Genomic DNA, 13663 nt, shown 5'->3' with positions numbered 1-13663 from the left:
AGGCAATAGAATGGCCAGTTTGGGAAGCAGAATGTTTCTGTCTAATGAGGGTTAGGCTAAAGCAGGAGCGGTCAAAAATCCAGTCAACAGTCAGTCAACAACCATCATGCAACAACAGGAGAGGTCAAGGCATGAAGCAGAAAGTCAAGCACAGTAAATCAATCATATTCATTACTTGGTACAGAAGAAGGGTCAAGAAACAGTCCAAGAATCAGTAGCACAAAGCATCCATCACAGGGCAAGGCACAGGAAGCTGGGTAGCAGATACTGGGATAGACAAAGGCAGTGTTTCCAGCAGCTCTCAAGTTACCTGTGAGAGCTGATAGAGCTAAAGCTACAAGAACCCCACCAAGTACTCAGCTGCTTCCTATCAGAGGCTTGTCAGATGTCCTCCTCATGAGGAGGGTCCAGCTCACGAGTGTTCCTCTTCAGTAGGCCAACACTCCTTGGCCTGGCAACCATCCTCTCATGGACTTCAAGGTGCCAACATTCTCAGGGGTTGATGGTGGCCCAGCATCTTCCACTACCTCAGAAGGTGAACTCTTGGCTTCTCAAGAAGCAGATTCAAAGGCTCCTGGGGGTCTTGGACCATCTTGGCTAGGGTGACCATATGAAAAGGAGGACAGGGCTCCTGTATCTTTAACAGTTGTATTGAAAAGGAAATTTCAGCAAGTGTCATTTGTATATATGGAGAACCTGGTGAAATTCCCTCTTCATCACAATAGTTAAAGCTGCAGGTGCCCTGCCCTCTTTTAAATCTGGTCACTCTAGTATAGCTACTGCACCTTTAACTGTTGTGATGAAGAGGGGATTTCACCAAGTTCTCCATATATACAAATGACAGCTGCTGAAATTCCTTTTTCTATGCAACTGTTAAAGATACAGGAGCCATGTCCTCCTTTTCATATGGTCACCTTAGGCTAGTGCCAGGGTCTTCTGAGGGGCCAATTGGCTCTGACCATTCTGGTTAATCCTTTAAAGATAACTTCAATGATGACATGACATCTGGGACTACGACAGATACTGCATAAGTTTAAAACCCTCATTTGGGGTATTACAAAACTGGAATCAGATTCTTTCTTCAATTTCTGTGGTGTCTCATATAAGAACAAATACATTTTATTACCCTTTTTTACTCTAGATATATTGAGTAGCAAATGCATTCTTTTCTCTGGAAACTGTCCACCATTTTAACCTGAAAATTCCCTCCCACTTCTGAGGATAGGTATAATTAATAGCCTAGGGTGACCATATGAAAAGGAGGACAGGGGTCCTGTATCTTTAACAGTTGCATTGAAAAGGGAATTTCAGCAGGGGTCATTTGTATATATGGGGAACCTGGTGAAATTCCCTCTTCATCACAACAGTTAAAGTTGCAGGTACCCTGCCCGCTTTTAAATCTGGTCACTCTAGTATAGCTCCTGCAGCTTTAACTGCTGTGATGAAGAGGAAATTTCACCAGGTTCTCCATATATACAAATGACATCTTCTGAAATTCCCTTTTCTATGCAACTGTTAAAGATACAGGAGCCCTGTCCTCCTTTTCATATGGTCACCCTATAATAGCCTGCAGTGCTAAGAGACTTTTTTGAGAATATCTCCTACATTTTTCTGTTACAATAATATATTTTCAAATACAATTAAAATTCTTACAATTTCCAAAATGCACACACATTCTCAGTTTTACATACTGTAAAAAGGAAGAACTGGCTTATCCAGTTTGGAATTCAATTCAGTATTTGTGATCAAAATTCTATTGTAATTCAAGCCACTTTTTTCTTATTGTTAATCCGTACTTCCAAATTAGTATTATTTCTTGAACTATTGAACCAAAAGCAGATCATTGGACATTTCAAAGGTAATAGAACTAGGGCTGTGCAGGGGAAACCCCCTCCCCACACTCTATTTTGGAGACCAATTTGGAGCAATCTGCCTCAGCCCGATTTGGGCCCAGTACCACCCGCTCCAGATCTGAAGCAAGATCCAGACAAAATTGAGGGGAGACATGATAGCACTCTTCAAATATTTAAAAGGAGGGCCAGGATCTTTTCTCGATCTTCCCAGAGTGCAGGACACGGAATAACGGGCTCAAGTTAAAGGAAGCCAGATTCCAGCTGGACAGCAGGAAAAACTTCCTGACTGTTAGAGCAGTACGACAATGGAACCAGTTACCTAGGGAGGTTGTGGGCTGTCCCACACTGGAGGCCTTCAAGAGGCAGCTGGACAACCAACTGTCAGGGATGCTTTAGGGTGGATTCCTGCATTGAGCAGGGAGTTGGACTCGATGGCCTTGTAGGCCCCTTCCAACTCTGCTATTCTATGATTCTATGTTTCACTTTTGATAAAGGTACATGCAGAGCCCCCCTTTTTTCCTTCCCTAATTTATATCAGTTGTGGACATTGTTTCAAAAAACTTTTTATTTTACAAAATAAAATTATAAATTAAGAAAAACAGAATACCCATATTGGCCACCTTTTTCTCATGGCCAATAAGAGTGTTTATGTGCTATGACTTTGCTCTTCTATTAATTCCTCTGCATCACTGAAAACTCTCTGGAATGCAACCTTCATTGACATTCTGAGTTTACCTTTCTTCTGTCTACTTCCAACTAAGAAATATATTAGTGGGTTGATGCTACTGTTCAGAGAGGCACAGGCAAACCCAGCTAACATTAAAATTGGATTTGGCGCATAATAAGAGTAAATTATGTAGAAGGCATTGATTGGAAAAGCGAAAAGGAGGAACAAGAGAAGCGCCAGCAAAATGGCCGTGACAAGCTTCCCTTGCAGCCATTGCTTTGATTTACAGCAGACATGAATAAATAAGGTCAGTGTGGAGATGACCATGAGTGGGGTGCAAAGCAGAGCATTCACGATTAGTTGAAAAAATAAGGGGGCATTTCCAATTCTCCCAGTCATTTGCAGAGTAAAGTGAATTCCAGAGAGCAGGAAGGAGAAGATCCATATTAGAGCACACGCAAATGTGGATAAACGTGGTGGACGACGGCATCGATGCCAAAGTGGGAAGAGGACAGCCACACACCTGTCGATACTGATGGCGGCCAGCAGAAATTGACTAGTAGAATATGTGAAGAAAAATAACTCAAGAAATAATAGAAAAAACAGAGAGAGAACATTATACAAAGTTACTACAAGTGCAAATGTAGCAGTACTAAGGAGAGTGATGAGGACACCAAAGTCAGCGATGGAGAGGTTCAGGATGTAGGTGGTGAAATGATTCCTCTTAAGGCGGAAGCCAAGAATCCAAAATACAATTCCATTTCCGAGAAGACCCAACAGGCAGACAACGACAATGAAGCTGTTGATAATGTCTTCTGATAAATTGCTGAAGGGAAGCCTATTTGTGCTGTTAATTTGATGTCCAGTTTCAGTACTTCCATTTAAATTTGGAAAAGGTGAGGGTCTGCTTTCTAAATCTCCAGGAGGACATCTCTTATTGATAATGCATTCATACACATTCCTGTTAATAGAAAGAGACAAAGAGGAATCAATTGCTACTATGGAGCCAGACAAATGATCTGGAAACAGTTTTGATTTTCAATGTCATTAGGGTGACCATATGAAAAGGAGGACAGGGCTCCTTTGTCTTTAACAGTTGTATTGAAAAGGAAATTTCAGCAGGTGTCATTTGTATATATGGAGAACCTGGTGAAATTCCCTCTTCGTCACAGCAGTTAAAGCTGCAGGAGCTATACTAGAGTGACCAGATTTAAAAGAGGGCAGGGTACCTGCAGCTTTAACTGTTGTGATGAAGAGGGAATTTCACCAGGTTCTCCATATATACAAATGACACCTGCTGAAATTTCCTTTTCTATGCAACTGTTAAAGATACAGGAGCCCTGTCCTTTTCATATGGTCACCCTATCCAATGTATCAAATGGGTGCATTGCTTTTGGTGCTATTGGTTGACTGATATTTATGTTATACACATTTGATAAATAAAATTCACATACCAACCTATTGAGGAAGAGAGGCTGAAATTCCATTCATTTAAATTTCAGTTTCATTTTTTTCCTGTTGGGTGATCCTTATTTGGGGGTGGGATCCCAGGGACTGACTGGGGGAATAAATCCCACCAGGGCCAATCCATTAAAACCCACAAAACAAAACCTTTTACTGCTGCCAGGTATCTCTGCAGGCAGCCACCATGGTCATCTGTTCTTCCTGTCATACCTATAATAAGACACCATGATTTCTCATCCTTCCATGTGGATTCCAGGAAGTTGCAGTAAAATTGTTTAAAAAGTAACATGCCAGCATTTCACCAGTTTGTAAAAAGATTAAGGAAAGTTCCAACTGCAACCCCCTCACCCCAATTTTCACTGAAATCCTCCCCTAGGAAGCTGAAGACAATTGTTTGTTTTATGGTGTGTGTGTGTGTGTGTGTGTGTGTGTGAAGGATTTTGTGAAATTGGTGGTTAGCTTTGGTATGTTATCCATGTTTTGATAGCCTCCAGTTTATACTACTGCCATATATTCCACATGGCGCACCCACTGAGGCTGGCCAGGAAAATAGAGCTAATGAAAAACATAGCTGTCAGGTGGCATCATGGCTCCAGGCCCCGAGTCCTCAGACTCAGGCCCTTTCTACACCTAAGGGTTATCCCAGGAAAATGGAGGGATCATCCCTGCCTGCTCCCGGGATCCCCTGAGTGGCATTTGGATGCACAGGAACGATCCTGGGATGATCCCAGGATATAAGGCTGGTGTAGACATGCCCTAAGGGTCCCTGAATAATAGTAACTTCAAGAAAGAGATGGATCCTCTTCACTGTATATGGATGAAATCCTATCTAAAAGAGTCAAGACATTGCCTACTATTTAAGGTTGCTTGCAAATGTACACACTCACACCCACACACCATGTAACATAAAGAATAAAATAAACAATGGCAAATAATAACTTAAAAAAGAAGGAGCCAAGCATCTTACACACTTACCAAATAATCATTGGAGTCTGATAAGGTTGATCATAATTTGAGACATTGTTTTCGATATGAAACCTCTTCATGATATCTAAATAAAGTTGAAACCAAAGATAGGAAAATTATTTCAGCCAATATCAGTTTGTAGCCACAATGCTTTCTTCTTCTTCTTCTTCTTCTTCTTCTTCTTCTTCTTCTTCTTCTTCTTCTTCTTCTTCTTCTTCTTCTTCTTCTTCTTCTTCTTCTTCCAACAGAGGCCTTAGCTAGACCTAAGGTTTATCCTGGGGTCGTCCCTGCCTGCTCCCGGTATATCCTGTGTGTCATTTACAGGATGATCCTGGGATAAACCTTAGGTCTAGCTAAGGCCTAAAAGGATTTTAGCACTACATATCTAAAGAAAGTTCAATATGGAAGTAACCCAAGTCATCTATTGCTAGAGTTTGTTCATAGAATATACTTCATATAGGGCATGCACATGAATGCTATCATAGCAGGATAAAACACTTTCAAAACATTTTGAAAAGTGTACTGTATGTGTGGAGTGTGTCCTGGGCCCCAACAGTTGTCAAAACTGTTATAAACCATTTTAAAGAAGTAGTGTAGTTCCTGCCATAGAAACAAGTATATTAACAAATATCGTGTACTTGAGGCCTGAACAATTTTCCAGAGCTTTGAGTTCCTTCATTTGTGTACTTGAATCGAGACGTCTCAGTCAGCATAAAATGTTTTTAAATAAGAGGGAACTTAGAACAATCTCTTTGATTAAGGTCTTTTACAGAGGCATCATCAGACAAGCCTTTTATTGCATGCTTTCTACTAGGGTGACCATATGAAAAGGAGGACAGGGCTCCTGTATTTTTAACAGTTGTACTGAAAAGGAAATTTCAGCAGGTGTCATTTGTATATATGGGGAACCTGGTGAAATTCCCTCTTCATCACAACAGTTAAAGCTGCAGGAACTATACTAGAATGACCAGATTTAAAAGAGGGCAGGGCACCTGCAGCTTTAACTATTGTGATGAAGAGGAAATTTCACCAGGTTCTCCATACATACAAATGACATCTGTTGAAATTTCCTTTTCTATGCAACTGTTAAAGATACAGGAGTTCTCCTTTTCATATGGTCACCCTATCTCTACTGTCCGCTTACAGATGTGTGTATCCTTTAGACGACAACATCCGCCGCCCACTCCTTCAGCTCATTTTTCCGTCACAAAATAGACCCTGTTTATTCTGTTGTTCTTTTTTAAATGGAATGTGCCATGATCTCCTGCTGTGTGCAGGAAAAGCGGTGCAATTAAAATGGCCCCTGAATGTGCCACGTGGTCTTTGTTTACTTCCTCTTTCCTCTCCTGGTAAAAGAGGAAGTATCGTGGGACAGGAGCAGGGGTGGAGAATCAGTGGTAGGAACCGCAATTTCCCCCACCCCATCTGATGACCCTCCCTATCATCAATAGTGCAGAAGCCATTAAGATATGGGATACAATCTCCAAATTCATACCTGTGAAGGAAAGAAGCTGTCCAGTCATTTTGTGTTTTGGTCTTCGTTGTTAGAAGGTTGATTTCTGTTTAGAGACTGGTCTGGTCAACAGGTTTAAAATGTCAGTCCAGGAAACTGGAATTTAAGAGTGGCAGAAATAAATCTAGTTATTCTGGAAAAAGGAACATAATAAAACCCACTAGCCCTTCTTATTGGCTAAGAGTTCGGGAGGGAGAGTTAAAACAGTGTATTAATCAAGCTGGAAAGCAGGTAAAAGTACTGCTGATTATGAAATCAAGAGCGTTTCTGGAGAGATCAGAAGAAACCAGGACAGAGAGTGCTGAAGGGACTCAGGCCTTAGCTAGACCTACGGTTTATCCCGGGATCATCCTGGAGTCATTCCTGCCTGCTCCCAGGATCCCCTGTGTGTCATTTACATGAACAGGGATGACCCCGGGACAATCACGGGATAAACCTTAGGTCTAGCTAAGGCCTCAGATGCTCAGCTGAAAGCAAGCGGACTTGAAGTTGCGCAAGCAATGGACACGGATGAGTTGATTTTTTTTTTTTTGGCAAGGTCTTGGCTTAAGTAGGCAAAGAGTGTAGATTAGACTGAAAATATCTGTTAGAAATGCGATTTGAAATAAAGATTCAAGGACAATGGTGAAAGCACTCTGTTCCTTTTATTGATACAGAATTGCAAGTCTGGGTGCTCTAGCAAAGTAGGCACACCCTCCAAGCACATGTCAAGACATCTTATACCTTACACCCGGCCAAAGAGGTCCCTCCCCGTCTCGTTATTGGTTAGAGACTTGAGGGGTTACAACCTATCCCGGCACGCAGCTTTGTCCCGCCTTTGATTACTTGCTTTTTAATTTCATTTAATATTCCACCCATCCCTATTTACTTATGCTCAAATATAGGTTTGATTTATCTGGGCCTACCCACTTTATTGCTCTCGATCATCCCTCCACCCATCAGGTAACCACAAAGTCACAAGTTAAGAAACAACAGATGTATGTTTCAGTTTTGCCACTTCTTCTGACCACTAGTCTAACCACAACTTCTGTATTATTCTCTTTTACTTCAACTGAACAGTCTAACGGCTAAAACACCTGTCTGAGCAGTTTCCTGTCCCTTAACCATCTTTCAGTAAAGATAACAGTACTTTAGGCTGGCTGCTATTCAGCCACATATTTTTAATTATATTATATTTCTTTATAACATATAGCATTAGCATCCTTATACATATAGCATCATTGAAAAAGTAACATATCTCTTTATTTCTCACAAATCCCTCCTCTTTATTCACCCTGTGTTATCTTTTTCACCACAGTATATAAAGATGTATTCTTGACTGGACCACATGTTCTTAGACCATTTCTTATCTCTATGCACACACTCTCACTGTTAAAGAATGCCATGGCGTTGTCCTAAGTCGTTTTACTTTTCGTTGCGAGGATTATTATGCCTCGTTATCTCAGGAATATCTCTGATCTGAGTTTACAAAGACAGCCATGCTGATTGACCAGATGTCGTTCCATGGAGGGGGCTTTTCAGCACTCTCCTTCCACTGGACACTTGTCTTTAGTGCTCACAGGGGGCTTTTCAACTTCCTCCTGTCAGCTTGCTTCGTCTTTTAACTTCTCAATCAGATTTGGACAACTCTCAGTCTCTGGTACAGATGGGTCATCTGGATCACTTCCATGACATCCAAGGTTTAGCTTTTCACATATGTTGCTTGGACTTTTTAGATTTGGGCTATCAGTCTGTGTAGGCTTAGAACACAACAGATTATTTCTTCTTTGATAGAGACAGTCTTACAGCTATAGATTCTCTAAAAATTTCTATATGTGTTGGACAGTCAAATACTTGCTAGTTGTTCATGTGCTTTGAACAACTACAGTGGTCAGTCAGGAACAAGGGTCCAAACTCTCTTGCTTCTAGCTCATAACTTTTGTTGTTTTAGTTAGGCATCAGGCAGCAGACCTGTGGCTTCTAGGTCTGGTGCTGTGAAAAACCTGTGAAGAAATCTTCTTGCACACTCATTAGTTTGGGATTTCTCGTCAAACAATCTTATGGTTCTAATTATAAATCACTCTGTCTTCTATTCAGTCTATTTTTAAGACAGGAAAGAATTCAGGAAAGAATTAAAACTAGTTTCTTAGATTCAAGGTGGTACTAAAAAAAATCACCTTATACAAAGGTCTCTCTCCCCCCTTGGCAATGTAAGGGAAAAGGTTCAGAACAGTGCTTGTTTAGATCGTCACAACTGATCCTTCTCTCTGCCCTCCCGACATGCCCAGATGGGTGAGTGAACCCATCAACCTTGCAAACTTCACCATCGCATGATTCTCCTAGCAATGAATCTTGAGACCCTCTTGTCACATACTCCACCATCCTCAACTAATACTTGTTAACCACTCTCTCCCCGGTTTCCCTTTTTGGCGCTTGACTTTCTTTCTAATGGGCAAGCTTCTTACCTCTTATTTCTCTTCCTGGTTTCTCACTGAGCTGTGGGGAAGGAGAAACAAGAGGTATGTGTGTGTGTCAAGCGCCTGGTGATTTAACCACCAGCTAGGGCCTGTCCCCAACCCTGAGCAACTGACCCCACCCAAATAGGCAAATGGGACCACTCTCTCCCACCTGGGAGCAGGGGGTCTATTTTATTCATTTTAAATCACTTAGAAATCACCCAAGGGTGGCATTTTGGGAAAGGAAAATGAGGAATCTTGGAAGAAGGACGGGAGAGAAGAGATTGGGCGAAGGGGGTAAGGGGAAATCAGTTATTTTACCATAACAAAGGTAGTTAAGGTAACTGAATATTCAAGTCTCTCTACAGCATTAGTAAATTCAATTACTTTTAAAAACTCTATACATATTACATAATTCTTAATTAAGTCTCAGGATGCAATTGGCTTAACACCATAAGATATCCACACACTATTTTTTTTTCTTTCTTTGACAACTATATTTTTTGAAATTAAGATTCTTTCAAGCAATTTCTCAATGAGAGGGCCATTTGGCTATTGGGCCTCCCACAGCTGTCTTGAAATTCTTAGGTTTACAAATTAGTCTAGCTATGTAGCAAATTGAACATTGAACATTAGTGTGGATATTTATAGACAAGCCCTTTGCTTTATTTTATGCTTCATACCTGGGACAGAACAAACACAACCTCTATTAGGGAGGCTGTGGTCTCTCCTACATTGGAGGTATTCAAGAGGCAGCTGGACAACCATCTGTCAGAGATGCTTTAGGGTGAATTCCTGCATTGAGCAGGGGGTTGGACTCGATGGCCTTGTAGGCCCCTTCCAACTTTGCTATTCTATGATTCTCCATTACAAGTATCTACTTCTTCTTTTCTGTCAGCTTGACGAAACTACAACATTTCCTGTTTGCAATCTGGTGTTATCAAGGCAACCTCACTCTTTACTGGGAGTGGTTTTTAAATTTCAACTTTTCAATCATGTGGATCTCAGATATGTTGCTCTCAACAAAGAAAACAAGATACCTGGATTCAAGGTAATGGATTTATCTGGATTCTCCATGCAATATCTATTCATATCAAGTCAATCTCTGATTTGATAAGAAAAAACTTTTTACACACAAAGCAGATGCAGCACCTGCTCCTAGACAAGGCGGAAACTTGCTTCTGGCTGCTGCTGAACAATCACACTGCAGCCATTTCAATAAATCATTCTCTACAAGTTGGTAAGCTCATTGTAGGGGTTTGGGTTGTTTTATTTCAACTTTAATTTCACTTTAACCCCGTTAAATGCTAACACTCCAAACTGGAGGGCGTAGTTTTTGGGGTTCGGGATTACTCATCTCTAGGCTCTGGGGCTTGTGTCTCAGGACAGTATTTACTTTGACCCCACTTCTCTGCTCCAGCCACCACTGGTTTTGGAAATGGCTTTTCTTTTTTACACTAATAACATTTAGGTCCATCTCCTTGGCTTCTTTGAGGCCCCTCTTTCCTCGCATATCTTCCCAGCACCTGGGCAGGATCTACACCACTGCTCTAAAGCGCCCTAAGGTGCCCCCCCACAGTTCTGACAACTGCTGGGGCCCAGAACACGCTGCATATACAGTTTTCAAATGAACGTTTTCAAAGCGCTTCAAAACGCCTTAAAAGCAGCAGTGTAGATTTCTCTAAAATTTCACTGAAAGGCTCATTCAGGAGCAAATCAGTTATTTGCTTGATAGCACATTTCATCCAGATCTGTTCTTAGATGTACTTTCATCTTTAAACCGTTTTGTATCTAGTCAGGGCTGGTGCTAGACTAATTTGCTCCTTAGGCAAAGAGAGCTACTGGCAAAACCCCCCCTTCCAATTGGTAACTTTGATTTTTAAGAACAGATGTTTTATAGAAAAAAAATAAAAAGCACAAAATTTAAAACATAAGAACATAAGAAGAGCCATGCTAGATCAGACCAAGGATCCATCCAGCAGCACTTCTGTTCACACAGTGGCCAACCAGCCATCAGCCAGGGATGAACAAGCAGGACACAGTGCAACAGCACCCTCCTACCCATGTTCCCCAGCAACTGGTGCACACAGGCTTATTGTCTTGAATATTAGAGATAGCACACAACCATCAGGGCTAGTAGCTATTGATATATTATTATTATTATTATTATTATTATTATTATTATTATTATTATTATTATCTTCCAGGAATTTATTCAACTTGCTTTTGAAGCTATCCAAATTGGTGGCTATCAATACATCTTGTGGTAGTGAGTTCTATCTTGGATCTCCCACCACTCAGCTTCATGGGATGACTCCACTGGGTTCTAATATTTTTAGAGAGAGAGAAATGTCTCTCTATCCATATTTTCTATACCATGCGTCATTTTATACACCTCTATCCTATCTCTCTTCAGCCTCCTCTTTTCCTTTTTCTAAACTAAACAATGCCAGTTGATGCAACCTTCTCTCGTAAGGGAGACACTCCGGACTCCCAACCACTCCAGTTGCCCTTTCTCTCCGCCCTTTGGCAGGAAACATACCAGGGGAGCAGGCATTTCCTTAGTGGTGTTTGCTTCTCCTTGAACACTTCAGAAGAGAAAAGGGGTGGTTCTACATTTTCCTCTTACTCCACCCCCCTCCTTAAAACAGAAAGAGTCACGGTGACTTTCCCTCACTTCTAAGAAAAGAATCTAACTCCTCAAAGTCTTGCTCTTAGGGAGACCGACAAGGGCAGGGGTGTCAGGCAGCGCCAGCCCTCTTGCTTTCGATCTGCGAAGGGGATGTCTCCTCGGGAGCTAGTCCCCCAGACCTGGACAGCCCCTGCTCCCAAGGAGACCAGCCCAGGCGCAGAGGGCAAGCGTCCCCCGCCATCCTGCTTCTTTGTACGCGCACACGCGGTGCTTTAGATGTGTCTCTCCTCTTCTTCTTTTTCTCCTCAGATCGGGTCTAGTGAGCTCCCCTCCCCTCCCAAGGAGGCAGAGCCGTGCAGCCAGCCAGCCAGCCAGCGTCTGTCTCGCGAGCCCCCCCGCCGCATGAGAAGGGGGGGCCAGGCTGGTGAGATCTGCCGCTCCAGGTGGCTGCTTTAGATCATTCTATCCTTCAACTTTCTGTAATTTCTTAGCCACGTCTTGCTAATTCTTGGTGACAAAATTAATTTTTTTAAAAAAGAATATTGTCTCATTCTTTCTTTCGAACGCTGGAGAAATTTTGGGTTTTAGGTGTGGCTTTTTTATTCTTCTTTTCACAAATCTGACAACTGGAGGTCTGCTTCTGTTAAAACAAGTTCTCCAGTGGGGAAGGGTTTTCTAGCTAGACCATAAGGCCTAAGTAATCTCTGTTCAAAATTCTAATTATCAGCTGAATTCTAAAGCTGGTAAGCTCTGACTGGAGCTTGATTTGGGGCAGCAAAATTTTAGCACAGGAAACAATTTACAGGGAGCATTTATTATTAATGCTAGAGTCTAATAAACTTCTCACTTTTTCTATCCTGACTCTTTGGATCTTGACCAAGGACTCCTAAAGGACAAGTCCAAATAGAAAGCTTGCATTTGCTTTTCAAAGTCTTTTCAAGCTCACTGTTCAAGTAGCCCATCACATTTGGTTGGGCTACCTGTCAAGCAAATAACCTAGCACTTTTGTTTCTGGGAGTTGACATGTTGGCTTGAAGTCTTTTTACTTTTGGCAATCTAACCATAACTGCTGCTAGTACAGGAAAAGGAGAAGGTTTCCCCCCCTCCTTCTAAATAATATTTCAAGTGCGTGAGCCTGTCTGTTTCAAATATAACTTCGGCAGGTCACGGTAATGTAAGTTACTTTTGTGTTGGTTCAAAGTCACTAATCTCTTTAACTTTAACTTAGATGGCATCTTATAAATTCTACATGTTTTCTTTATAATGTTTTTACTATTTCTGGGCAGTCTGACTTTAACTTGGTGAATCTAACTGCAATGCCACATACAGGGCTCTTGCATATGGCAATTTCCAGGTTTTGACATAAACACACACACCTGGAGTTTTTATTTCTTTCTCTTCTATTTTTCTCCCTCCTCTTCTGCCCCCCCCCTTTGTTCATGGTGCATTTGACACTATGTTACTAGCTTGGTTAGGCAGAAATACATAAGGAGGAGGCAGGCAATTTAACGGTTCTTATTTTAAATTCAGGATTTTAAATTCAGGAGTCTTTGGTATTTTGACTTGCTTCTTCTTCCTGTGGATTTTTAGGGGTATCAACTGCTCCTTATTATCTTTAGTCATCCAACAAGAGGCATACGTTTTCTTGTGATCCTGGAGTTTTATTGTTAACATAGAAGTTTAAAGTCTGACACCCAGGCTTCATCAGACCCATATTTTGGCCAGAAAACACTAGGGGGTTCTATGGTTTTCTTTGGCCATTCCAAACAACAATATTTAATCATCTTCTTCCTGTCTTTTCTTTTTGTACAAGATAAATATTTCTATGACATCAGCATCCTCCCCAACGGACTATTGGGAGGAATGTCATGACCCTGGAGAGACTCATATGGTCCTTTCTCCTTTTTAGGCACCTTATTTCCCATGGTGAAACCCCGGACCCTGGACTAAGCAACTCCTGCAAATAGTCCACTCAGGGTGTGGATATTCCTTGGGGCTAAGTGCGAACCGCCAACTGTCTCCCAAGTGGGGCTAAGCGCGAACTACTAAGTGCGAACCGCCAACTGTCTCCCAAAGAATGGGGCTAAGTGCGAACCACTAAATATGAACCGCCAAATGTCTCCCAAGTGGGGC

General features: G+C 41.7%; 2 protein-coding genes across 2 annotated transcripts in view; one reads left to right on the top strand and one right to left on the bottom strand.

The window, feature by feature from the left end:
* LOC134401988 (MAP kinase-interacting serine/threonine-protein kinase 1-like) overlaps nt 1–13663 on the top strand; it is a 758389-nt gene that overhangs the window by 559820 nt on the left and 184906 nt on the right. The window lies entirely within an intron of this gene.
* On the bottom strand, nt 2500–5030 carry LOC134401998 (mas-related G-protein coupled receptor member H-like). The gene is made up of 2 exons (XM_063131363.1): nt 4960–5030; nt 2500–3481 (listed from the first exon to the last, which is right to left on the bottom strand). The coding sequence occupies exons 1-2, from the start codon at nt 5028–5030 to the stop codon at nt 2500–2502; spliced, it is 1053 nt and encodes a 350-aa protein (XP_062987433.1).

This window comes from Elgaria multicarinata, chromosome 7 (genome assembly GCF_023053635.1).
Source record: "Elgaria multicarinata webbii isolate HBS135686 ecotype San Diego chromosome 7, rElgMul1.1.pri, whole genome shotgun sequence".
NCBI lineage: Eukaryota > Metazoa > Chordata > Lepidosauria > Squamata > Anguidae > Elgaria > Elgaria multicarinata.
The sequence above is the reverse complement of the archived record's forward strand: the minus strand, read 5'-3'. Positions and strand labels throughout refer to the sequence as shown.